Source organism: Pelobates fuscus, chromosome 12 (assembly GCF_036172605.1).
Source record: "Pelobates fuscus isolate aPelFus1 chromosome 12, aPelFus1.pri, whole genome shotgun sequence".
Lineage (NCBI taxonomy): Eukaryota > Metazoa > Chordata > Amphibia > Anura > Pelobatidae > Pelobates > Pelobates fuscus.
In genome coordinates, this window is record NC_086328.1 from 73,133,286 (window position 1) to 73,160,795 (window position 27,510).

Here is a 27,510-nt window from a genome sequence, read left to right on the forward strand (position 1 = left end):
GTATTTGATCCCCTGCTGATTTTGAATGTTCGCCCACTGACAAAGAAATGATCAGTCTTTAATTTTAATGGTAGGTGTATTTTTAACAGTGAGAGACAGAATAAAAAAAAAACAAAAAAAAAAAACAGAAAAACGCATGTCAAAAACGTTATAAATTGATTTGCATGTCAATGAGTGAAATAAGTATTTGATCCCCTATCAATCAGCAAGATTTCTGGCTCCCAGGTGTCTTATATACAGGTAAAGGGAGTGCTCCTAATCTCAGCTTGTTACCTGTATAAAATACACCTGTCCAGAGAAGCAATCAATCAATCAGATTCCAAACTCTCCACTATGGCCAAGACCTTAAGGGCTGTCCAAGAATGTCAGGGACAAGATTGTAGACCTACACAAGGCTGGAATGGGCTACAAGACCATCGAAAAGGAGCTTGGTGAGAAGTTACCAACAGTTGGTGCAATTATTCACAAATGGAAGAAGCACAAAATAACTGTCAGTCTTCCTCGGTCTGGTGCTCCATGCAAGATCTCACCTCGTGGAGTTTCAATGATCATGAGAATGGTGAGGAATCAGCCCAGAACTACATAGGAGGATCTTGTTAATAATCTCATGGCAGCTGGTACCATAGTCACCTAGAAAACAATTGGTAACACACTACGCCGTAAAGGATTTGAAAACCTGCAGCACCCGCAAAGTCTTCCTGCTCAAGAAAGCACATGTACAGGCCCGTCAGGTTTGCCAATGAACATCTGAATGATTCAGAGGACAACTGGGTGAAAGTGTTGTGGTCAGATGAGACCAAAATGGAGCTCTTTGGCATCAACTCAACTCGCTGTGTTTGGAGGAGGAGGAATGCTGCCTATGACCCCAAGAACACCATCCCCACTGTCAAACATGGAGGTGGTAACATTATGCTTTGGGGGTGTTTTTCTGCTAAGGGAACAACTGCACTGCATCAAAGGGACGATGGTCATGTACCATCAAATCTTGGGTGAGATCCTCCTCTCAGCCAGGGCACTGAAAATAGGTAGTGGATTGGTATTCCAGCATGACAATGACCCAAAACACACAGCCAAGGCAACAAAGGAGTCGCTCAAGAAGAAGCGCATTAAGGTCCCTAAGTGGCCTAGCCAGTCTCCAGACCTTTATCCCATACAAAATCTGGGGAGGGAGCTGAAGGTTCGAGTTACCAAACGTTAGCCTCGAAACCTTAGTGACTTGGAGAGGATCTACACAGAGGAGTGGGACAAAATCCTTCCTGAGATGTGTGCAAAACTGGTGGCCAACTACAAGAAACGTCTGACCTCTGATTGCCAACAAGGATTTTGTCACCAAGTACTAAGTCAAAGGGGTCAAATACTTATTTCACTAATTGACATGCAAATCAATTTATAACTTTTTTGACATTTAAAATTTAGTTTCTGTTGCCCTAGGGTAAGTTTCATACATTGTGTGTACCAGGTACAATGTAGGCAAGCAACAGAGTAGTTCACGATAGTTTTACACTAAACATATTTTAGAGAACAATTGGGAAAATATATACTTTTAAGGCATTTCAAAACTATTTTCAGTTGTCTGCAAAATAGTACTCAAAACAAGGTTTTATCAGATATCGTAATGTTAGCGAAAACATTTAACTCACCATGTTGTCTTTACTGGTAAAATGGACCAACCACCCTTCCATTAACACACAACTGTTTTTCTTCTTGTTATATCGCACAGACTGAACCACTCTCATAAGAGGAATAAAGTTACTAAAAAGGAAGAAAGACAAAAAATAATTACTTTTCATCACACAGGAGGAAAATGGCCTATCAGTACTGTCATAACAAGATCAGTCAGAGAAACTGCTATATTTACACTAAGGTTAATCCAGCCTCTAGTGGCTGTCTCACTGACAGCCGCTAGAGGCGCTTCCGCGCTTCTCACAGTGAGAAGACGCTGACGTCCATTGGAAAGCATTGAGAAATGCTTTCCTAAGGACTGATTGAATGTGTGCACGGCTCTTGCCCACATGAGCATTCGACGCTGACGTCGCAAGAGGGAGGAGAGATTCCCAGCGCCGAGAGAGCCCGGCGCTGGAAAAAGGTAAGTGCTTAGCCTCTTCAGCTGGCGTGAGGGGGCCATGAGGGTGGGGGGGACCTAAAGACCCTATAGTGCCAGGAAAATGAGTTTGTTTTCCTGGCACTATAGTGGTCCTTTAATGCAAGCACAGGGCAAAGCACCATTGACATTAAGTGTTTACGGTGCCTAGAATAATAATTTACGTATGTTTTCTCCTACAGGTTTTTAAAATGTTTGCCAATGGCTCACAGCTTTAAGTGCTCATATACGCACTCGAGTTAATCTCCCTACACATGACCTTTTTGGTTTTAGCTCCACACCTACACATAAAGTCCAAGGCATGATTTCACAAATCAAGTTTCCAGAGCCTGAACCCAAAATATTTCAGAAAATAGGCAAGACAATGGGCTGATCAATCAAGATGAAGTCAACAAGTTTATTTCCCATGCTGAGCAAGAACAAGGTTTTTATTTTTATGTCAACTGTACAGACTGCTATATAGGTTATATACATGTGTATTATTTCATTGTAGTAGTAAACTTGCTTAACTGTACTTTTAAACAAAAGCTCTCAGGCTAGTTTCAACCAAATTAACATATCAAATGCATTTTAAACTGACTAATAAAAAAAAGGTGTATACTATTTATAAACAGAAATAATTATCTCAACTGCTTTATCAGTAACAGTATCTCTTGAAATAAGAGAATACATGTAAAAGATTGACTGCATAACATGGAGGGCTCTATGGGCACTCAAGGCACCAGAACCACCACAACAAGCTGTAGAGTTTATGGTGCTTGGAGTGTTCCTTTAATGAACGTCACAGAGTGTACTAGAGTTTAGATTCTTACCTGTCAAACATTGGATTGTCACATGGGCAAGCAGGTGTTTCTGGCCCTTTGATTAAAAGGTCCTCTTCTTCATGTACACTTCCACTACTGCTGCTACTTTTTCCAATTTCTGTATCATCCTCTGCCTCAGGATTATATGAGTCTGCATCTGCAATAGGAGGAAACAAGAAAAATATAAAAATAAAGCACACGTGTTTCTAATTCATTTTTAACTATCCTTATCCAGCAATGATTAAGTTATTCATAGGTAATCGTGTTTGTATGCCTATTTATATTGTTTTTCTTTAAAAGGAACAGTTCACTGAATTTGCTTATTTCTTAAATGGACACTATTGTCACCAAAACAACTTTAGCTTAAAGGGAAACTCCAGTGCCAGGAAAACAATCTGTTCTGGCACTGCAGGCCCCTCTCCCTCCCACCTCCCAATCGCGGCTGAAGGGGTGAAAACCCCTTCAGGTCACTTACCCGAGACCCCGCCGATGTCCCTTGGCGGTGGTTTCTTCTCGCCGCCGCTCCTCAGAGTCATTACGTGCATGCCCATTAGAGCCCCCCATAGGAAAGCATTGAAAATAATTTTCAATGCTTTCCTATGGGGAATTGAGCGACGCTGGAGATCCTCACACAGCGTGAGGACGTCCAGCGACGCTCTAGCACAGGTTTTCTGTGCTACAGAGCAGGAACTGCCCTCTAGTGGCTGTCTAGTAGACAGCCACAACCCTTAACACTTGCAGGGTTAAGGGTAGTGGGAGTTGGCACCCAGACCACTCCAATGGGCAGAAGTGGTCTGGGTGCTTGTAGTGTCCCTTTACTTAATCAGTTTTGGTGTATAGATCATATCCCTGCAGTCTTACTGCTCAGTTCTCTGCCATTTAGGAGTTAAATCACTTTGTTTATGCAGCCCTAGTCACACCTCCTTGCATGTGACTTACACAGACTTCCCAAACACTTACTGTAAAGAGTCATTTAAGGATTACACTTCCTTTATTGCAAATTCTGTTTAATTTAGAATTTCTTATCTCCTGCTCCGCTAATCGCATGTTAGACCCAGCTAGAGTATCCTGTATGCAATTCAAATTCAATTTACAGAGCAGGAGATGAAAAGTTTTAAAGTAAATAACATCTGATTGAAAGTAAAACCATTTTTTTTAATGAAGGCTCTGTTAGGCTGCATAAACAGAAATAAAAGTCATTTAACACCTAAATGGCAGAGAATTGAGCAGTGTTTCTCACCAAGTTGCCACAAGTGTAGGAGCCACATGTGGCCTCAGATGCTTTCCAATGCTTCTCAAAAGCTATAGTATAACTCAATGAGATGGAGGGGAGGAATACTCTGACAAATTCACTGGCTGCCTGAAACAGCCAGTGAAGTGTTTCTGCCCCTAGTCTACCGAAAACGGCACTTTACAAGCTGAAGTATTTTATGTGTCTGAAGCGTTCCTTTAATAATTGGCAGACTTGGTTAACTTTGTCCACATATGCATACAAACTGATCAGCAGACTTGAATTCACACAGCGCTTGAACCTGTACAACAGTGCATGGAGCAAACCTGCAAGAGCAACCTTGAACCTCTCTCGAGTGGGCCATACACCCCCCCCTATATTTCCTATGATTCTTCGTTTTTTGTTTTTTTTAATATTCCTTCCCTCATCCACCCCTCGCTCACTACTCTCCCCAGCACAGTGTGCGTGCATGTGTTCTGTGCCAGGAGAATGGTCCAATCATATACTTCTCTATTAAAAGCATTTAACTGGACCACAGAGAGGAAAGCCGCGACATTGGTCAGGACGTGGAAACCAATGAAGGGAGCTTTGTGTGTTGCTGGATTCCAGATTAGGACTTATTTTGTAGGTTACAACAAAAACTGAGAATATGCAGGATGGACAAAAGCGTAGAGAAACCTCAATAGCTTGTCCTTCCGGTTTAGAGGTGTGTGTGTGGGATTAATTATTAATGCCTAATAGGCCATTGCAAATGTAAAAAAAAAAAAAAAAAGTTAATTTACAAATGCTTGAAGAGTGTAAATAAACATAACAACACACAACTGTTTTTCTTCTTGTTATATCGCACCGTCAAACATGGCATGTGCAATTTCTTTTTAAGTTGTTAGAACCTTCGTTACCTAAACTGACTCATTAGTGGTGACAGTTCCAGAACCTAAAAGAACACTCTAAGCACTATAACCAGTACAGCACGCTTTAGCCGTTTATTTTGGCAGGGGTAAACTGGTGCCCTCTCAGGGTGAATAGTCAAATATTTGCAAACCAGGCAATGCAGTACTTTGCTCACTGTCTGAGAGCATTTATCTGACACTCTCAGCCAAAGAGCCGGACTTGTACTGCAGGATTTAGCTCAGAGGAGCTGACGGAAACTCTATTCAGGAGTTTCCAGCTCTCATTGAGCCTTTGACTGGCTTTGGCTACTTACCTTTTGGAGGGCGCCAGGGTACTTCTGGAACAATATTCAGTGTACTGTAGTGGTTATGGTACTTTGTGTGGTCCTTTATTAAATTCTGTGAATCTCCCAGGTTTTTTTATTTATACTCAACTTACATGGGTTCTTCCAAGCAGAAAAAAGCCAGAAAATTGAACATAATTTACTCTTTTTCTTAGAAGACCAAGCACTTTGAATAGAACTGCTCATAGACTGGTCAGGAATGCAAAATAAAAACCCCATATTGCTGCAAAGGGCCATTTACAGTTTTAATTTGTAATTCAATCAAATTCAGCAAAAATCGCAAATGTGCATCAAAGGGTAACTCCAAGCACCATGACCACGCCATTGATTTGAAGTGATCATGGTGTCTAGAGTCTGTATGTGCAGCATTTCACTGCTTCCATTAGCTCCTCTGAGCAAAGCCCTACGCCAGCTTGCTGACTGATCGGGTCAGCAAAGCACTTTCAGCCAATGAGCGTGGCCCTGCATAACTCGACATGGTTCTCTGGCAATGATTCCTTCTGCAGAGAAAGTGGCCATGGGCCACTGACAAATCACAGGTAAGTAGTTTCCAATCCATTATTCAGGGGTTTTACTAATTAATATGGCAAAGGTTATGGTTCTTGGAGTATTCCTTTAGGATATCCAGTATTTACCATCTCCATCCAGGCTTCTGGACACCTCGCCTAAACACTCATCAGGTACTTCTGGCACACAGCGTCGGTGACAATTAAATTGGCAATCTAGAATGAGAATGAATAATTGTGGGGTTACTCTTCATGAAAGTTAAATTTTATCGATACATCCAAGAAATTAAAAATGTTTGCTACTAAATAGAAACAGGTGAGATTAGGTTATTTACCAGTAAATTTACAAGTATATGGGAAAGTGTAACATCAATTCAGTATTCAGTTACTGCATGGTTGCTATACTGCTGTTTTAATTGGGGACTGGAAAAGCTTCCAAAATCTATGTTTTTATTACGTACAAGGTAAAAAGTGCATTAATATAAGCACTAGACAAGTGCGGAAATGCATTCTGTGTATTTTTTATCATATAGCCATGTTTTCATATAGGAAATCTTTGTGTTCATAGGTATTCAAAGCATACATTTTAATACCATTTTTGGTTAAAAGGGAAATTGGAAATAATTATGTAAGTGACTAACAGGACATTGTTCTGAAAATATTTACCTGACACAAGCTTTTGGAAACAGGTAGGTATCTACCCCTTCTGTGCATATCTGTTCCCCACTCCGCACCTTCTCGGATCTGTCCCAAAAACAAAGTGCAGCGGAATAGTTTCGCTATACAATACTTATTTCCCTTTTGTTCGGCTGTCCGTACCCACTCTGTTGGCTTCCCAAACAGAATATGTGTCGTCCCCCTTTTATAAACCCACAAGCACCGACCACCCCTGGCTGTTAACCACAAATGAGCAATTATCTCAAGTGCTTTCCCTGGGTGGTTGCCATTTGTATACCCGAACGCATGCGCTTCAAGGAGTGGAGGCCATTTTGTCTCCCAAACACAGGTAGCGGTACATGGTTGTTGAGTGTATGGAACTCTTTGGAGCCGGAGAAACTTGTACTGATGCTCATTCAACTTCCCGACCAGTTAGGAGAATGTCGTTCGGGAGAAAGGAACTACCGAACAGAGGGACCGTTTGCTCCCTAAAAGCCAGGGGGAGCATTCATCTGTGTTCATACAGGAGCCCCCAAAAGAAGCTTTTACCGCTTTTTCTCTGAAACTGTTTTGGGCTATTCCGGCCGGTCAAAACTTTACCTGAATGGTCATTTCATTCTACCTAAGGGATCTGAGCGCTATTTGAACAACTTGGGGTCTCAGATCCGAGCTATTCGGGGATATGACTTTTGTTGGATTCCTGTACAATTTTTATATGTTTTTGGGGTGTTTAGCATGATTTTGCATTATTTCCTGTGACTGAGAGATAATTGAGTTAGCCTACTTTGGACTCAATTATCTCCTATACACAGAGGCGTCTGTAAAGGACTTGTACCTTTTTCTATGGAGACCCCATGCTGGGGGTCTGTGCATACAAAGCAGAGTGTGTCAGAATAAAGTTCAGTTGACTCCCAGAACTATGTGTCATCTAGTTGCTGGGGGGAAAGGGTTATATTCTTACAGCTTCGAGGAGGATTCAGCAAAGATACCTAGTCGTGGTATTGGAGTTCCGCTACACAAACTATACTCACACAGATCAGGGAGGATAGCAGGGTGAGGCACAGGCATGCAAAGATCTTTTTTGGCAAGTCAGAGACAGGTTGGTATCTTTTTATTACATTTAACATATATGCAAATGTATATATTCTCTAGCCCTTTGACAAGATCCCTTCAACTACAACACTGCACTCCAATGTGTTTTGGAAGAATTATGCAACAAAAACCGCAGCCTCTTAGTTGTTTTGTGAGAAATCTTTTTAGGAAGGAAATGGTCTAAATGTTAATAAGAAGTGGAAAAACACAGAAAGAAAGGACGTTCCAGTACAGAAGGAAACAGAGCAGTTTCAACAGTGAGAGAGAAGGAATTAAAACTGTTATATTCCAGACAAACTATTGTGACAACATATCCATCACACATTGTTATAGAAACATTGTTAAAATGTATACTATGCGAATATGATCATGAGATAAATAGCAATATACTTTCTATTTAATGAATAGAACAGATAAAATGATACAAATGTAAGGTTTATATTGCATATTTCATCACTCCACTTTGAACTTTTTGTTAGAAAAAATATTAGTATGATACCTATTTGAAGCATGGTAAGTAAAGCTAGCACATAAACATATAGTAAACCAGCAATTTAGATTTCTTTTCAGACAAACACAAAAAAATAGATTTTTTTATTTTATTTGTTCATCTGTTATGGAATTTTTTGGGGGAAGGAAAAGCTTTAGACTGTATACAGTGTCCTTTATCTTGCAATATTTCACAAAAGGACTGAAACATTAATATAAAAACAAAAATACCATATTTACTCGAATCTAATGCGCAACTTTTTTGGAACATAAAGTTTCTAAAATTAGAATACGCATTAGATTCGATGGCCATTACATTCGGGGGAAAATTGGAAATTTTGCAGCGAACTACCACGCTCCCTTAGTCTTTATTTCTCCTTCCCACTCTCTCTCTACCTTTTTCTCCCCCCTAACCTCAATTATAACACAGCATTAAGTACAGTTCATGCTAACCATAAGATGACTGAACATGTGGACTACACTTTTCACACCCCTTGTCGGACTGCAAACGTAGACTAAACTATGGGGATTACATTCTCCCCTAAAACCACACTGAAGGGACGCATTTATCTGAAAATTAGATAACTTCCCATCTGGATAACACTGTACGGCACATAATTTGAAAACTGTGTTGAATTCTCATCATAAATTGAAGACTTCACAGTCCCTACCAAGTTTGTCAATACCTTACGAGGCAGCTCAATTTATTTTCAATCTGGATTTCTTAGTTTGTTTTAACTTTCTTTACAAATTAAATTATAACTATCTACACCATCTTTTTTGTTTATTTCACACTGGAATGCTCTATACCTCCATAGCATTTTGTGAAATACCTATATATATGTGTTGACCTGACATTATTATATAATATGTCATTTTATACAACTGGAAATTATTAAAAGAATTTTGAACAAAAAGTCTGTATTTGAGTATACTGTCTACATACAGAAAAAAATAGTTAATTCCCATATTTCTAAACTAAAGCTACTTTGAAAGTGCTATCGCAATCATTATCAAGCTGTGGAATTACTAAATTACTAAATTGTAATAAGTGAAATGGTAGAGCTCACTCACACCTTAACCCCTCCCGGACTGCAAGGAATGGTATGACCCATTAAAACGTCCTTTTCTATTTTAAAGTAGGGACGTAGCTGGGATTCTCAGGATATTTTCAGAGTTTACACAATTGGCTTGTATGCACTAGAAATACATTACATTATTTTAATAGGAGCCCAAGCACATTGACTCCTTTTCTAATGATTTATACCATTGAGAATATTTATGAAAACTTGACAATGTGTATGTTATACTGTATGTTGTAAAAAAAAAAAAAAAGTTAAATATGTGCTATAGTGAGTCCAGATCAGATCTTCACTAAAGAAACATTTTTTCCTTTTTCAATTAAAGATTGCATGCCGGTTTTTGGAAACAATTTTTCTTAAAGGATATTTAACAAAGGTTTTGACAAAGAGCCTAAATGTATTTTGTGTATGTTGCATGAATTAACAAATTAGGGTGATGTGGCACAACATAGTTCTTTCACATACCTTTACATTGCATGCCCTGTCTAAAAAGTCCCTTCAGTAGACGCCTGCAGTGCTGGCATATGGTTGGACGGGTGTAAGAATGGACTTGGAAGGTGTGGGGAACTTTCACTCTATTCATGTCCTGCCAATCCTTCCAAATAGGACGCCCACTGAATGAAGGAACTCGAGGTGGCTTCCTTAGGGTGTACTGTATTAAGAGAGAATGTTGGCACAAATTAAACAGGTTTTCTTATGAGTAAATAAAGGCAAAAAATTGTATCACATTATGAGTTACACAGAAAGTTCTAGTGGTGATTGCAGAATATTCTTAAAGGAACCCTAAAGTTTCAGGAAAACAAACATACACTACTGACACTATAGTGTTAAACCCACTATTTAGGACCCCAGTTCCACTGTCAGAGCAGTGAAAAGATCTTGCTCTGCCTTCGTGGCTGAAATCATCAATCCAATGCTTTTTTATATTTTTTTTATTCATTATTTATTTTCAAAATTATAGGCTGTGATATTAGGAGGGATTGGAAGTCACTACAATGGAAGTTTATATGTACATACATACATACATACACACTCTACTTGTGTTTTGTGTATCCTAATATTACACTAGAATTTCTGACTCTGTGGATCCAGATTCAGAATACCGTTCCCTATTTTATCAACCGATCTGTTTTTAGACGTACTGTCATCTGTATTAATACACTTACAGGAAATCAATTTTGTTGGAATAATCTGGTTGATTTTATTTTTAAATATAGAAAGAGCATTACAATCACGGTTAGTCACAAATCAGGAACACTCAAGTAGTGAAGATCTCAAGATGATGTTTGGGTAGCCATTAATCTACATGTAGTATAAAAAGCAAAAAAAGTCAGGATAAGTGACATCTTTTGGAGTGGCCACTTGAAGGTTTCTCACTTCTAGACTGTGTGCTCCCAGATCTTCCAAACTTCCTCCACCTTGCTGTGTTGTTGATCTTTGTCTTATAATAGAACTTGCTCCTGTAAATGAGCGACTGGAAAGAGATCCCCTTTTTACGCCTCTACAGTTATTTGGGATCTTAAAAGCACAGCGCTTATGATAATTAAGACCGCAGCCTGGAGAAAGATAGAGAAGAAATAATAACATTAATTAGTAATACGACTGTATTTAATCAGTCTTCTTCACCATCAAAATTAGAGTGTGGAAATTTAAATTAATCTATACATACAGCAAGCTCTATTTTTACACACAGTTTTCTAAAATCAGATAATCTCTATGGTCTTCAGTGCTTTAATATAATATCTCATAGATTGTAAGCGCATTCAAACAGAGTCCTCGGTATCACTTGCACATGTAAGTAAAACATGTGCGTCAACCTTGTTTGTATGTCTTCTGAACCATTGTACAGTGTTGCAGAAAATGCTGGCTCTATAAAAAAAAAACATCTTACCATCACAATTATTTTGCAATGTTTACATGATATGGAACATAACTACACCACTGAAAAGGTATAACTGTTCTTATGATCCAAAAGAAAACATGTATATTTGCATACCTTGGCATTTTAGCCCTTGCCTGACGATGCCCCATAGCATTTCTCCACAGTAATCACAAAAGGCTGGGGACTTGTAGGAGTGAACTAGTAAAATGTGAGGGCGTATCGAAAAGTCCAAGGATACAGAAGCTGCAGAATAAAAATAAGCATAGTGATAGTTATACTGAAATTAAATCAACACGTAATAAACGGATTAGAAATACAGGGTAAATACGCATCGGATCACACCGTGCTTAAAAAAAATTTGTTTAGGTTAAAGTAAACGGTATATTTTCAAAGTTATTTAGGTAACTGAAATTGAACAGGTTAAGTTAATAAAACCAAGAATTCTGGACAATTGCCAGGGGAATGAAAACTATAAGCCCAAATAGCACCAATATGCTATGTTCGATAATGACCAACAATGACGCATCTTGGAAGGACCTGTGTGTCCCATAATTTAGACAACAAATGTTTAATTACAGTACAACGAATATAGCGACCTGAGTGCAACAAAGTATTGTTAGGCGAAGGCAAAAATGCACGGTTTACAATGTAATCGAACAAACGATAAACCAGTTTAGGAAAAAAAATAACTATATGCTGAAAGGGACCTGCTAATGTGGGCCTGTGAGCCCGAATGACTGTTCGTCTTCTAAACACTTTTTCGCAAATGTTGTGCTTTGGTTATTGTAACCAAAATGCGTATGGAGACCTGCGAGTCTCAATGTGATTCACTTTCGACAATGCAAACCTAAATAAAAATCATATTTGCAAAAAAAAACTATAAGCCAAAAAACGCCAAATTAAAAAAAAAATAATAATCTCCAACTACTTAGCAAAAGGTATGCGACTGAAGCATATCATTTAGTGAATGTGTTATCAAATCATCGAGTAGAAAGAGGATCCAGGCACTCAACGTATCTTCAATTGTATGTAAGGTTTTTTTGTCAAGAGTGGAGTGCGGTTCGTTTTTCTCTTTTTGAAAACTCAAATCTTCATCTGTCATCAATACGAAAAGTATCTACAGTATTTTGCCAAATGAAGTAGCAGAAACTGATTACCAAACAAATGATGTATCCCTGCTATGTCAGATACTATAAAATATTATTCTTATGAGGCTTTATGAGTCTTAAATAAAAAACTTTAATGTCTTTAAGAATATTTTTAATATTATAATTTAATATTATTTTTATGTTTTCCGCTATTTAACTAATATGCATTCATTAGGTGGAAAAAAAATAGAATCCACACCTCTTTATCCTGCAACTAGGTGCCTGACAATCATTGTTTTAAGTTCTGTCCTTTGTACCTGGCAGTCGACATAGAGAAAGAAAAACCACAGAAGAGGAGAAATTAAACAGTGTTTTTTGTTCCTCCTCATTTGCAATGTGTGTCCTGGACTGATAGTGTAACATACTAATCGGACCTCAATTGAGGAATGACCCCCCCCCCCAAAAATAGCCTTCAACCCTGATAAAGAAATAAAGGTAAATTTGTATTCTTTTATCACTAAAAGACACAGATAATACACTGGGGAGAGAAAACTAGGGAAACTAGGACTTTGTAATGTGTGTCATGCTATAAGCACATCATCCAAGACGAAGAGGACACAGGTATGTACAATATTACTTGGGAACATATAAGGAAGGAGTCACACAAAAGGAAGGTAATCACACATAGCCCTTGGTTTAATTTTTGGATATGCTTTTCAAATTATCACAATGTGTTCGAAACAAAAACGTTTCAAATAATTTACCTACAAAGTCACCATAAAAGTCTACGGGAATTTTTGTAGAGAACTCATTTGAAAAGCATTTCTAAAGAAATGTGACCATTTGAAAAACTTACCAAAAAATATTAAATCATAGCCATAACTGGAACAGAATAATTAAATCCAAATATTGAAATCCATTTGGTTAACTAAGGGACTTACCGGTACCCAGAAACTAAAACCACATTGACTAATACACACTACTTTTATTTATTTTATTTTTTTTTAAATCCTCAGAGCTCAATAAAGCAGTACCTTTAAGAAGCTGTGAACTTGAGATTTGTCCTCAATAATTCGCTGTGATAATATTTAATTGTACTATGCCCTGCATTAATAAGCAAGTGCTTGGGGGAAAAGGGGAAAGGAATAGAGGGGGTCATTATTAGCTCCAGAGGCCAGTTCTGCAACTAATGAAGGGTACGTTCATAGAGCTTAATAAATATTTGTGCAACGTTTAGCAAATTCACTTAAAAAAAAAAAATAAAAAAAAATAACTATTTTAAATATATGAATTTATAGACACAGATATAAGGTGTTTTTAAAAAAAAAAAAATAATTATTCAATAGTATAATCTCTGGGGATCGACCATGTTGTCACATCTTCTGTTGGCTATAATAATGGCATTGTGTTATTATTGCATATTGCATATTGTTTACCTGGTAGGACAACTTCAATGAGGTCTCCTTCGTGAATGGAGTTAGATGAGATGAGATGTTCTAGGATATTTTCCGAGCTCATATTATGACGAAAGAGTTGGATTTTTTCAGAAACACCCAGGAAGCCATATTCTGGGTACTAGAAAAATAATAGTTGACATGTTTTAAATTCTGTAATAGATTTCATTATGCAAAACAGCTGTGTAGAACAGTGAGACAAGTTACAGACAGCAGTTGCATTTGGGGTGATACTAGTGATTTTACTAAAACGATCAAATGAAACAAAAACAATTCAGAATATCTGCTCTACAATCACAATCATTTATATAACTAACATATTCTGCTGTACAATTGGTAAAAAAAAAAAAAAAAAAGAAATAATCCATTCTAGCAATATAAGTTTGACATATAACAGTAGAAGCCCAAATTAGCTGACAATCTAGTAAAACAAAATGGAAGGTTTGTGTTATTCTGAAACTATAAAGTCACTTCCAGACAGACCAGCAGATAATTTTTATTCTGGCAGCATCATGCCCCCAACAGTACCTTACAAAAATAACACAATAGCATTTTTGGGGGGGAGAAAGGAAGAAAGAAAGAAAAAAAACCACACACACAAACAAAATAAATAAAGCCAAAATTGAATAGTATGAGAACAAATGATAGATAAAAAAAATACACCTGTCAAATCATATATGTATTTTGTTTTGTGTCAGGATCACATTTTACTTTGTAAAAGATAAATAACCTCTTTTATAATGTGATAATTTAAGAATCTTTATGAAATACTCATTTTGACTGTTTTGGTATTTCACTGAAAATACAATCAAGTCAAGAGATATATTAAGACAAAGTAGGGGCTGCAGGGGCATGATCTATACAGAGAGAAACTGCTTCATTAAGCTAATGTTTTGATGCCTAAAATATCCCATCAAATATTTTTAAGCTCAGAGTGTCCCTTTAAGAGTCACACGAAGTGTAGTATAAAAGGTTACTGATGTACCAGTATCATGAATTACAGAAATGCACAGTAAGATACGTTAGAGGGGTACACAGTATAATGAATTGCAGGGGTGCTTAGTATGATGAACTAAAGGAGTGCGCAGTATGAGGAGTTGCAGAGGTGACAAGTATTATAAGTTACAGTGGTACACTGTATGACCAGTTACAGGGGTGCACAGTATGATAAGAAACAAGATAGCACAGTATGATGTGTTACAGGGGTGCACTGAATAATAATTGACAGGGGTGCCCAGTATGACAGAGAACACAGGTGCACAATATGATGAGTTACACAGGTGCACAGTATAATGAGCTGAAGGGGTGCCCAGTATGATGCGTTAAGGGGTGCCCTGTATGATGCGTTAAGGGGTGCCCTGTATGATGAGTTACAGGGGTGCACAGTTTGATAATGTGGCGGACCACCGTAGTATCACTACCAAGGATTCCCTTTCCTGTAGTGTTATAGCTCCTTCCAGACGAAGTGGTGAATATAGCTGGTATAGCTTTCCCCAAATACATTAGTTGAGACTTAATGCCTGGAGTAGATCTATTTTTATTTAGTTCAACATGGTCATTTATACACGGACTGCCAGCATGGGGTCCCTATTCATAACACAGTTTGGGAGATAATTAAGTTGAGGCTCACTAAACCAATTATCTGGCAGATACAGAGAGCACAACCAGGGGCGTCTTGAATGCGGGGAAAATGGGGCAGCAAATGGGGCAGCTGCCCCTGGCCCAGACACTTCTGCTGGCCCAAGGCAGCCCTCAACTATTTATGCACAATATAATACGTTAAGGGATGCACAGTATGATGCGTTAAGGGATGCACAGTATGATGCGTTAAGGGGTGCACAGTATGACGCGTTAAGGGGTGCACAGTATGACGCGTTAAGGGGTGCACAGTATGACGCGTTAAGGGGTGCACAGTATGACGCGTTAAGGGGTGCACAGTATGATGCGTTAAGGGGGGGAACAATATGATGTTTAAGGGGTGCACAGTATGATGAGCTGCAGAGTATGTCAAATAAAATCACAGAGAGCCCACTATTATCAGTTACAAGGAGTCCAATCATAATGGAAATAAGAGGAACTGTAAGGGGATGTCACATTCAGCTTTTGTATTGGGAAATAGATGCGCAGCATCTATAGGAAACGGTTTACAATGGGAATAATTACAAAACATAGTTAATCATTTGAGTGCCAGAAGAGCATGTCATTAATTGCCCTCTTGACCAGGCTCAAAGGTTAAAACAAATCTCAGTCCCAGAGAGACATGCAATGTATTACCCACTGGTCACTAAATAGTACTTTCTAAACCAAACACGGTTATAAGACTCAAGCTGGATCTGCTCAAGGGATTTTAAACCATTTAACACTCTAAAGCTCATGTCAACCTTCTAATGCTGATCTACACAGACAGCTTCCCAGTGAGCTCGGTGATATCTTAATCAGTTTTCATGGTTAAAGGAAGAGTCCCTTGTGCACATTTTAATCCTTTATACGCCAGAAGAGTGCCCGATGCACTCCATCGCAAGGCAATGGGTAAAATTGTGGCAACAAAAAGGGTAATAGAGACCGCTGTTACAGAAATATTAATGATAAAGTTAAGTAAAGTAAAGCTAAAATAATTGCACAATTGCCAAGGTTCACTACATTTACCAATACTTATGCTTTCTTTCATATGTACGTTATGACACTCCAACAATAACACTAATATGCTGGTCTATAAACCAATATTTATATTTAAATTTTATTTAATCTTAATTTTATTGTTAAACAGAGGCAACTTCTGGAATAATATGTGGCGATACTGTAGGAGAGGACATGCTGTAATGCCGTTGTGCCCAAAATCTCTTATACACTACAGGCACCAAGACCACTTCAGCTCATAGAAGTGGTCTGGGGCAGTGGCCCAGCACTCTTAACCCTGCAAAGGTAATTATTGCAGTTTTTTTTAATAAACTGCAATAATTACCTATAAGTTACCAAGTCTACCAGACAGCCACTAAAGGGACTTCCTGTCAGGGTACCTGAAGTCTCTACCTCGGAGGAAGTTAGACTTTCTAACGGCCGTCCTCTCAGGGGGGCTGATTCACCCAATCCTCACAGCTCTCATAGCCGTTCACACGCCGGCCGCGATAGCCCCGCTTCCTTTTATGACGCGGCGCTCAGGAGCCGACGTCATGACGGCAATCACATCCCGACCTGTCAATCTAGTTCTGAACAACGAATCAGGGCTCGGCAAGGGCGGAGTCATCAATTAAAGAACCAAGGTATAAAAGAGGGATGTGTGTAATGGTTCATTGCCCTGTCGTGGTTCTAGCTTGTCTGGTCACTCAGTGCTCTTATTACTATTGTCTATTTGGTTCTGACTCGGCTTGTACTTTCGTTCCTGCTTATCTCTCGTATCCTTTGACCTCGGCTCGTCTCTCGCTTACCTGTTCTCTCGTTCCCTCGACCTCGGCTTGTCTCTGACCATTCTTTGCTTTCTCCTTACGTTAGTCCGGCCATTCTAAGGTCCGGTATACGTACCTATCTCCTGTTTGTATTCTGCGTGTTGGATCCCTGTCCCGATCCTGACATTACGGCAGGGCCATGGATCCTGCAGGTACAAACGCTCAGATTGGTTCTCCTGACTCGAGATTTGAAGCCATGGACCATAGAATGGACCAGATGGCTCTAGCGCTGCAAGCATTACTATCCCATCCTAGTAATCAAGCAGAGGAGATGCGTACACTACCCATCTCTCTTGTTAATACAGGCCTAGAGGTAGCCACAGTGGGAGCCTCCTCCCGTGTTACTTCCCCTTTACGGTATGGCGGTTCTCCGGATACCTGTCGAGGTTTCCTAAACCAGATAGGGATTCATTTTGAATTACAACCCCGCGCCTACCCTACAGACAGGGCGAAGGTTGGATTCATAATCTCGCTACTCATTGACAAAGCTCTTAGATGGGCTAACCCTCTGTGGGAAAATGATAATCCAGTAGTCTATAATTATAATGCATTTGTCACTACTTTTAGGAGGACTTTTGATCCTCCAGGAAGAAAGGCCAGTGCAGCTAGACTACTATTACGTCTTAGACAGCATAGCCTAACCCTTGTGGATTATGCGTTAGAGTTCAGATCGTTGGCGGCAGAGGTCAAGTGGAATGAACAAGCTTATATGGACGTATTTCTGAACGGATTATCAGATGAGATCTTAGACGAGGTTGCCACTAGAGATCTTCCTGAAAATTTGGAAGAATTAATTTCATTTATTTCTCGAATAGATGAACGCATGAGACAGAGGCAGAACACTCGAGATAGAAGTCATAGACCTTCCTTAAGACTAGCCCCCGCATTTCAGAATTTTGAATCTACTACTCTAGCTCTCCCAGAACCTATGCAAATTGGTAACACTCGTCTCTCAGAAAGTGAAAGACAATACAGGAGAAGGGAGGGTCTGTGTATGTATTGTGGAGTAGGAGGTCACCTACGCCTAAATTGCCCTAACCGTCCGGGAAATGCTCGCACCTAAGTTTCTCAAGAGGACAGGCCTTGGGTGTTTCTATTTTGTCCTCTACATATGATTACAAGGATCATAGGCTTCTGTTACCTTTCTTTAATTTGGGAAAAGGGAGTACTTAATGCTATGGCATTAATAGATTCTGGAGCAGCTGAAAGCTTTATTGACCAAGCCTTTGTCAAGAACCACTCTATCCCATCTCAGCTAAGGGATACACCCTTGGCCGTTGAGGCCATAGATGGTAGACCATTATCTGATCCTGTTATTTCTCGTGAGACTATACCAGTTAAGTTGACCATTGGTATTTTACATGAGGAGGATATTTCTCTCATGCTTATCTCATCTCCTTCAGTTCCAATAGTCTTGGGGTACCCCTGGCTTAAGAAGCATAACCCTATTATTGATTGGGAACAAGGTGAGATAGTCTCCTGGGGTCAGGGTTGCCAGAAAGGTTGTTTACGGAAAATCTCACCGGTTTGCGTAGTTGACACACCTGGTAACTCTAACCAGCCCACAGATTTACGGATACCATCTCAGTACCTGGATTTAAAGGCAGTCTTTGATAAAAAGAGGGCTGATACTTTACCCCCACACAGGTCCTTTGACTGTAAGATTAGACTCCTGCCTGGTACTATGCCTCCGAGGGGTACTGTATATCCTCTATCCACTAAGGAGAACTTAGTCTTAGAGGAATACATACAGGAGAACTTAGACAAGGGATTTATTAGGAGATCCTCTTCTCCAGCCGGCGCCGGTTTCTTTTTTGTAGATAAAAAAGACGGCACTCTACGGCTTTGCATTGATTATCGGGGCTTGAATAAGATAACGATCAGAAATGCTTATCCTATTCCCTTGATTACTGAGCTATTTGATCGCCTGAAAGGCTCCAAGATTTTTACCAAGTTAGATCTGAGGGGAGCTTATAACTTGGTGAGAATTCAGCAGGGTGATGAATGGAAAACGGCTTTCAATACCCGGTGTGACCACTATGAGTATACGGTAATGCCCTTCGGGCTTTGTAATGCTCCTGCTGTATTCCAGGACCTAATTAATGAGGTTCTTAGGGAATTTCAACATGAATGTGTTATAGTCTATTTGGATGATATACTAATACACTCTAGAGAGCCTGAGACTCACCACAAACAAGTCAGAAGGGTATTGCATAAGCTTCTACAACACGGTTTGTACTGCAAATTGGAGAAGTGTAGCTTTGACCAATCTCAGATAAACTTTCTTGGTTACGTTATTTCTGGAGACGGGTTTAGGATGGACCCGGTTAAACTCCAATCAATCTTAGATTGGCCATTACCCAAGGGACTCAAGGCCATTCAGAGGTTTATCGGATTCTCCAATTATTATAGGCGCTTCATTAAGGGGTACTCGTCTATTATTGCTCCTATTACCAACATGACTAGACAGGGTGCTGATACCAAGACCTGGTCTCCTGAGGCGCTTGTTGCTTTCAGTACTCTCAAGGAACAGTTTGCCTCAGCACCGATATTAGTTCCTCCTGACACCTCTTTGCCTTTTTTACTCGAGGAAGACGCCTCAGAGACAGGTGTAGGCGCTATCTTGTCCCAAAGGCTAGGTTTGAATAAACCGCTGCACCCATGTGGTTTTTTTCCCAAGAAATTGTCTGGGCCTGAAAGCAGATATGATATTGGTGACAGGGAACTATTAGCGGTCATTATGGCTTTAAAGGAGTGGAGACATTTGTTGGAAGGGACTTTACACCCGGTTACTATTTTGACGGATCACAAGAATTTGTCATATATAGGGGAAGCCAAACGCTTGTCCGCCAGGCAGGCTCGTTGGTCCTTGTTCCTCACCCATTTCAACTACGTGCTCACTTATAGACCTGGTTCTAAGAACTCTAAGGCTGATGCATTGTCCCGCCAACATGAACCTTCTACTATGTCTGATATGGTTTTTTCTTCTATAGTTCCCAAGTGTAATATTGTTGCCAACACAAGCATCAAGATTCACTCTCCGTTGCTTGCTGAGATCAAAAAATTACAGCATCTGGCTCCCAGACTTGTTCCTGGGGATCGGTACTTCGTTCCTCCTAAACTCCAACTGGAACTAATGCAGTGTTTTCATAACAGTAAATTTGCCGGACACCCTGGCATACGCAAGTCGTGTTCTCTGATTTCTAAAGATTTCTGGTGGCCTTTGTTACGTAAGGATGTAAAGGACTTCGTTGGGGCATGTGATGTCTGTATGAGGACTAAACAACCTTCCATGTGGGCTTTTGCACCCCCTAGAAATTCCCGAGAAACCATGGTCTTGTTTGGCTATGGACTTCATTGTCGATTTGCCTGTTTCTAAGAAACATACTGTTATCCTCACAGTGATTGACAGGTTTACTAAAATGGCTCATTTTGTACCCCTGCCTAAATTGCCCTCTTCTCCCGAATTGGCTGAGATTTTCGCAAGGGAGATTTTTCGTTTACATGGTATTCCTTCTGAAATTGTTTCTGATAGAGGGTCCCAATTTGTTTCCCGGTTTTGGAGGTCCTTCTGTTCTCAATTTGGCATCAAATTGAATTTTTCCTCTGCCTATCATCCCCAGTCCAACGGAGCTGCCGAACGCACCAACCAAAAGGTTGAACAGTTTTTGCGTTGTTTTGTTTCTGAACACCAGGACGATTGGGTCGATCTGATTCCTTGGGCGGAGTTTGCGCACAACAACCTTGTTTCTACTCGTTCTAGCCCCTTTTTCATGAATTATGACTTCCATCCTTCCGTTCTTCCGTCGGTTTCCCCGTCCCAAGGGATACCGTTGGTTGATGTTCATGTTGCCAATCTGAGGAAGTTGTGAGATCAGACTCGACGAATTCTTCTTCATAATTCCACGGTGTCCAAACACGCTGACAAACGTAGACGGGTCGCTCCGGTGTTTTCCCCGGGTGATAGGTTATGGCTGAGTACCAGAAACATCCGCTTAAAGGTTCCTTCCATGAAATTTGCTCCTCGTTACATAGGCCCTTACAGGGTTCTGTCTCGTATAAACCTGGTTGCGTATCGTCTGGCTCTTCCGCCTGCCCTGCGCATCCCGAACTCCTTTCATGTTTCCTTATTGAAACCTTTGGTTTGTAACAGATTTTCCTCCGCTGTGTCCTCCCCTCGTTCTGTCCAGGTTGAGGGTCAGGAGGAGTATGAGGTCAAGTCCATACTCGATTCTCTCGGGGGAGGGTGCAATATCTTGTTGACTGGAAAGGTTATGGTCCTGAAGAAAGGTCTTGGGTGGTCCAGGAAGATGTGCATGCTCCTCGTCTCCTCAGGGCTTTTCATGCTCGTTTTCCGTCTCGTCCCGGTTCCTTCCGCCCGGTGGGCGTTTCTGAGAGGGGGGGTACTGTCAGGGTACCTGAAGTCTCTACCTCGGAGGAGGTTAGACTTTCTAACGGCCGTCCTCTCAGGGGGGCTGATTCACCCAATCCTCACAGCTCTCATAGCCGTTCACACGCCGGCCGCGATAGTCCCGCTTCCTTTTATGACGCGGCGCTCAGGAGCCGACGTCATGACGGCAATCACATCCCGACCTGTCAATCTAGTTCTGAACAACGAATCAGGGCTCGGCAAGGGCGGAGTCATCAATTAAAGAACCAAGGTATAAAAGAGGGATGTGTGTAATGGTTCATTGCCCTGTCGTGGTTCTAGCTTGTCTGGTCACTCAGTGCTCTTATTACTATTGTCTATTTGGTTCTGACTCGGCTTGTACTTTCGGTCCTGCTTATCTCTCGTATCCTTTGACCTCGGCTCGTCTCTCGCTTACCTGTTCTCTTGTTCCCTCGACCTCGGCTTGTCTCTGACCATTATTTGCTTTCTCATTACGTTAGTCCGGCCATTCTAAGGTCCGGTATACGTACCTATCTCCTGTTTGTATTCTGCGTGTTGGATCCCTGTCCCGATCTTGACACTTCCAGATCATAAGGTGTTTGTTAGGCCCCCTTGACTCAGGGGGAAGCTGTAGGGCCAGGAAATGAGTTTGTTTTCCTAGCACTATATTTTCGCTTTATGTAGTAATCCTAATAAACAGAGATACATACAGAATGGGAGCCAGTACACTAAACTGCTCAAATAGTGCTAATAATGGCAAACAGTTCCACAAAGCAGGAGGGCTTGGGACAGGGCTACCGGGGGAAATGTTTGTGCAGGGGGAGGACAGTCTGCCTTTGCATAGAGCTGGCTGGGGCCACAGTAGATAAGCAAGGAATGACTGCCACTCCTCACGATGCACACAGCTTCTAGTCGCCGTGTCATGACAAACAAACAATGTATATCGGGCCTTAGAATGGCCAGACTTAACGTAAGAGAGATCAAAATAACAAGCCGACCTCGGGGATACAGAATGAGACAATATGAATATACTAGCCAAAGGTCAGGATACCAGAAGTAGGGAAGTCAAAACATAAGCCAAAGTGAAGAAAAAAAAAAGAAAATATTACCAAGAACGTGCTCTCTGACAACCAACAAGTGGAAACCACGACAGGGCACTGAAAAAAGGAATTACAGGGTTTAAATATGCCTCTCAGTGCTGTGATTGGTCAGTACATGGCCTTTGACCCCAAAACGTGCATGCACGTCAACATTGTGATGTCACATGCACACCAGCGCCATCTTTAATGTGGGCAGTATGCCCTTTATCAGTAAAAACGGGATCGAAGCAGCCAGCGTTCCTTAGAATGCCGCACCAGCCGGGATCCGTCTTCTGGGAGGATCGGGCGGCACTCCACCGCGATCCAGGTGAGTTTAACTTTCCCATTACGGCACAACCGCTCTGCTCATGTGTGGCCGTGCCGATCAGGGACTTACTTTTGTCAGAAGTATCGGCGTGACCACATTGATCAGGTGCAGTGGCGTTGATACAAACCCCCTGCACCGTGACAGTACCCCCCACTCGAACCAGGTTTGAGAGGAAACTTGGCATGAAAAGACCGGAGCAGATGACCATCATTAACATCAGCTGAGGGACCCAAGACCTCTCCTCGGGACTATAACCCTTCAAGTCAAATAAATATTGAAGAGAACCATGGGACAACCTGGAATCAACAACAGAACTGACTTTGTACTCCTCCTGACCGTCAACAACCAAAGAAGGAGGAGGAACTGAACGAATAGTGTACCTATTGCAAACCAATGGTTTGAGCAAGGAGACGTGGTATTCGGAATATGAAGATTAGCAGGAAGGGCAAGTAAGTAGGAAACCGAGTTGATCCTACAGAGGACACGATAAGGGCCGATGTATTTGGGTGCAAACTTCATAGAGGATACCTTCAACCTGATCTGTCATGGCGAAAGCGAGACTTTGTCACCAACCTGGTACACTGGTGTGGCACCACGCCACTTGTCAGTCTGACATTTAAAACGAGCAGCAGCAACGGTTAAAGCATCATGAACCTGAGTCCAGGTGTCACGTATGAGATTCAAATGAACATCTAAAAAAGAAATGGCAGTATCGGAAAATGCAGTAGACAAGACCGTAGCATGCCGACCATTAGTAACAAAGAATGCACTGGGAATCATAAGTGGTATTGTTCCTAGCAAACTCAGCCTATGGCAACAAATCAGACCAGTTCTCTTGCATGTTGTTAATGAAACAACATAAGTATTGTTCCAGGGACTAGTTAGCTCTTTCAGCTGCACCGTTAGTCTGTGGATGATAGGACGAGGAGAATGATAACTCTATACCCAATTGTTTGCTGAAAGACCTCCATAAACCTAGATACAAATTGAGAACCCCTATCAGAAACAATATTCAGAGGAATACCATGTAACCTAAATATCTATTTTATGAATATGTGTACGAGTACTTGGGCGGTAGGCAGCTTCTTAAGTGGAATGAAATGCGCCATTTTAGAGAACCGGTCAATGACCATTAGTATGGTGTTAAAACCTTTAGAGACTGGAATTCGACAATAAAGTCCATAGCTAGATTGGACCATGGAACATGAGGTATAGGAAGTGGTTGTAGCAAACCACATTGTTGTCTATGTGGAACTTTGGAAACAGCACAAACAAGGCTCTGAGCAAGAGGAGAACTGGGTCTAAATACCCCTCCTATGGATCCGATTGGCTGTAACTGGCCTTTGACCCCAAAGGCAATTACCAGGTTACCATTTGCATGATTGCTGCTTGGCACAACTTTTCCTGTCACAGTAATGTTGCTCGGCACAACTTTTCCTGTCAGGACAGTAAATGCCATTATCCACATTTTTATGTGCGGATGAATACGTGACAATAACCCATTTTTAGTAGAGTTTGTAAAACTTGTTTAAGATGCCCATGGTGAGTAGAGAGATCAGGAGACTATATGTGTAAATCGTCGAGATACACCAATACAAAAGAATAAATTAATTCTCTAAGCACATTGTTTACAAGATTCCGAAACACAGCTGGGGCATTACATCAGCCAAAATGCATGACTAAATACACGTAATGCCCATTTTTAGTATTGAAAACTGTTTTCCATTCATGTCCCTCCTTTATCCTCAACAAATTATAAGCACTTCTGAAGTCGAACTTGGTAAAAACTTTGGCACCTTGGTGTCTGTCAAATAATTCGAAAATGAGTGGTATAGGATAGGCATTTTTCACAGTGATCTTATTTAATGCCCTGTAGTCGATACAGGGATGCATATCTCATTCTTGCCTGGATACCAGATGGAGAAGAAGATTTATTTTATTTATTTATTATTTATTTATTATTGCCATTTATATAGTGCCAACAGATTCCGTAGCGCTTTACAATATTATGAGAGGGGGATTTAACTATAAATAGGACAATTACAAATAAACTTACAGGAACAATAGGTTGAAGAGGACCCTGCTCAAACGAGCTTACATTCTATAGGAGGTGGGGTGTAAAACACATTAGGACAGGAATTTACAATCAAATAAGGTGGGCTGCCCTTTAGGAGAGGGCAAGAGACAGGTATGTGAGGTAAGGGTTAGTCTTGGAGGCCATAAGCTTTCCTAAAGAGATGGGTTTTAAGGCACTTCTTAAAAGATGCAAGACTAGGGGAGAGTCTGATGGCGGTAGGCAGGCTATTCCATAGGAAGGGAGCCGCCCGTGAGAAGACCTGCAAGCGCGAGTTGGCCGTACGAGTGCGGACAACGGACAGGAGGTGGTCACGGGCAGAGCGGAGAGACCAAGAAGGGACATACCTATGGATCTGTGAGGAGATATAAGAGGGGCTAGAGTTGTTCAGTGCTTTATGGGTGTGAGTTAGTACCTTGAATTGACTCCTATAGCATACAGGAAGCCAATGTAAGGACTGGCAGAGGGGTGAGGTGTGAGAGAAACGACTAGAGAGGAAAATCAATCTAGCAGCAGCATTCATTACAGACTGTAAGGGTGCAGTACGGCTAATGGGAAGACCAATCACGAGAGGGTTACAATAATCCATGCGGGAAATTACTAGAGCATGGACAAGCTCCTTGGTAGTATCTGGTGCAAGAAAGGGGCGGATGCGGGCTATGTTTTTAAGATGGAATCTACAGGATTTGGCAACATGCTGGATGTGAGGCTCAAAGGTGAGACCAGAGTCAAGTATGACGCCAAGACAGCGCGCTTGCAAGGATGGACTGATGTTGGTACCACAAACTTGGAGGGAGAGGGAAAGAGGAGGATCAGTATTAGGAGGAGGAAAGACAAGGAGCTCAGTTTTTGAGAGATTGAGTTTCAGAAAGCGAGATGACATCCAGTCAGAGATGGAAGAAAGGCAAGCAGTGACACGTTGCAGGACGGCAGGGGAGAGGTCCGGGGAGGAGAGATATAGCTGGGTGTCATCAGCGTACAGGTGGTAGTGATATCCAAAAAAGGTAATAAGTTTGCCAAGAGAGGCCGTATAAAGAGAAAATAGAAGGAGACCAAGGACGGAGCCTTGGGGAACTCCAACCGAGACAGGGCAAGGGGAGGAGGTATCATTAGAAAAAGAGACACTGAATGAGCGTTGGGAGAGATAAGAGGAAAACCACGAGAGGACAGAGTCACAGAGACCAAGCGATTGAAGAGTTTGAAGAAGGAGAGCATGATCAATGGTGTCAAAGGCTGCTGAGAGGTCAAGAAGAATTAGTATGGAGTAGTGGCCTTTGGATTTAGCTGCGATTATGTCGTTAGTAACTTTAATAAGGGCAGTCTCTGTAGAGTGGAGAGGGCGGAAGCCAGATTGAAGGGGGTCAAGGAGAGAGTTGGAATTGAGGAAATGAGACACACGGGTAAAGATAAGTCTTTCTAGAAACTTTGAGGAAAAAGGGAGCAGAGATATGGGACGGTAGTTAGAGGGGGTGGATGAGTCGAGGGATGTTTTTTTTAGTATAGGTACTACAGTGGCATGTTTAAGGTCAGCGGGGACGATGCCAGAAGAGAGCGAGCAGTTGAAGATGTGTGTTAGAGAAGGCACGAGACAAGTGGAGAGAGATCTAATAAGGTGAGATGGGACAGGATCGAGCGGGCAAGTGGTGGGGCGAGAGGAGCAAAGAAGAGCAGCCACCTCTTGGTCAGTAGCTGGGGAGAATGTCTGAAGGGTAGGAAAGGCATGATCTATGTGTGATTGAGAAACAGAAAGGCAAGGAGGGGAGAATTCTTTCCTTAGCTGTTCAATCTTGTCAGTGAAGTAACATGCAAAGTTATCAGCAGTAAGGTTAGTTTTGGGGGTGGCCACAGCAGGGCGAAGAAGAGAATTAAAGGTGTGAAAGAGACGCCTGGGGTTGCGGGAACATGAACTAATGAGAGCGGAAAAATAGGACTGTTTGGCAAGGGCAAGGGCTGCACTGTATGAACACAATATGAATCTCTAATGGAGAAAGTCTGCCTGAGTGCGGGACTTCCTCCAGGAGCGTTCAGCACAACGGGAGCATCTTTGATTGTAAATTCCTGTCCTAATGTGTTTTACACCCCACCTCCTATAGAATGTAAGCTCGTTTGAGCAGGGTCCTCTTCAACCTATTGTTCCTGTGAATGCCATGGTTGGGGGCGGGTCCTCCTCGAGGTGCTTGTTTGGAGTGGCGCTGCAGTGTTCAAGGCAGATGTAAGAGTAGAGTTATATATGGAGATGGCCTGTGAAGGACAGGAGAGGGAAGGGATGGACAGCAGTTGTGAATCAATGTCAGCTGACAACTGTTGGAGATCAAGATCTGCGTATGTGACCTCCATTCCTCCATGATTTTGCTTTCTTAAGGGGATAAGGTATATACACCACCCTTAGCGGGTATCGTACCAGGAAGCAAATCAATGGAGCAATTGTAAGACCTGTGAGGAGGTAAAACATCAGTATGCACTCTGTTAAACACTTCTTTAACCTCCAAATAAGGGACAGGAACCTCAGTAGAAAGAGGAGCAGTATTAGGTACATTTACCGTGCCCAATCTCTTAGAAACAGGTAGAATACACTTA

At 41.2% G+C, this 27,510-nt stretch overlaps 1 protein-coding gene across 1 annotated transcript in view; it reads right to left on the reverse strand.

Moving 5' to 3' along the window:
- The window catches only part of LOC134578343 (serine/threonine-protein kinase D3-like), an 86,900-nt gene that overhangs the window by 26,760 nt on the left and 32,630 nt on the right, over window positions 1-27,510 (reverse strand). Inside the window, exons 2-8 of the mRNA XM_063437329.1 lie at window positions 13,602-13,740; window positions 11,192-11,320; window positions 10,573-10,751; window positions 9,661-9,847; window positions 6,005-6,091; window positions 2,914-3,061; window positions 1,641-1,752 (exon numbers count right to left, since the gene is read on the reverse strand). Of these exons, the coding sequence (XP_063293399.1) occupies window positions 1,641-1,752; window positions 2,914-3,061; window positions 6,005-6,091; window positions 9,661-9,847; window positions 10,573-10,751; window positions 11,192-11,320; window positions 13,602-13,740 (981 nt within the window). The remainder of the gene's footprint in view (window positions 1-1,640; window positions 1,753-2,913; window positions 3,062-6,004; window positions 6,092-9,660; window positions 9,848-10,572; window positions 10,752-11,191; window positions 11,321-13,601; window positions 13,741-27,510) is intronic.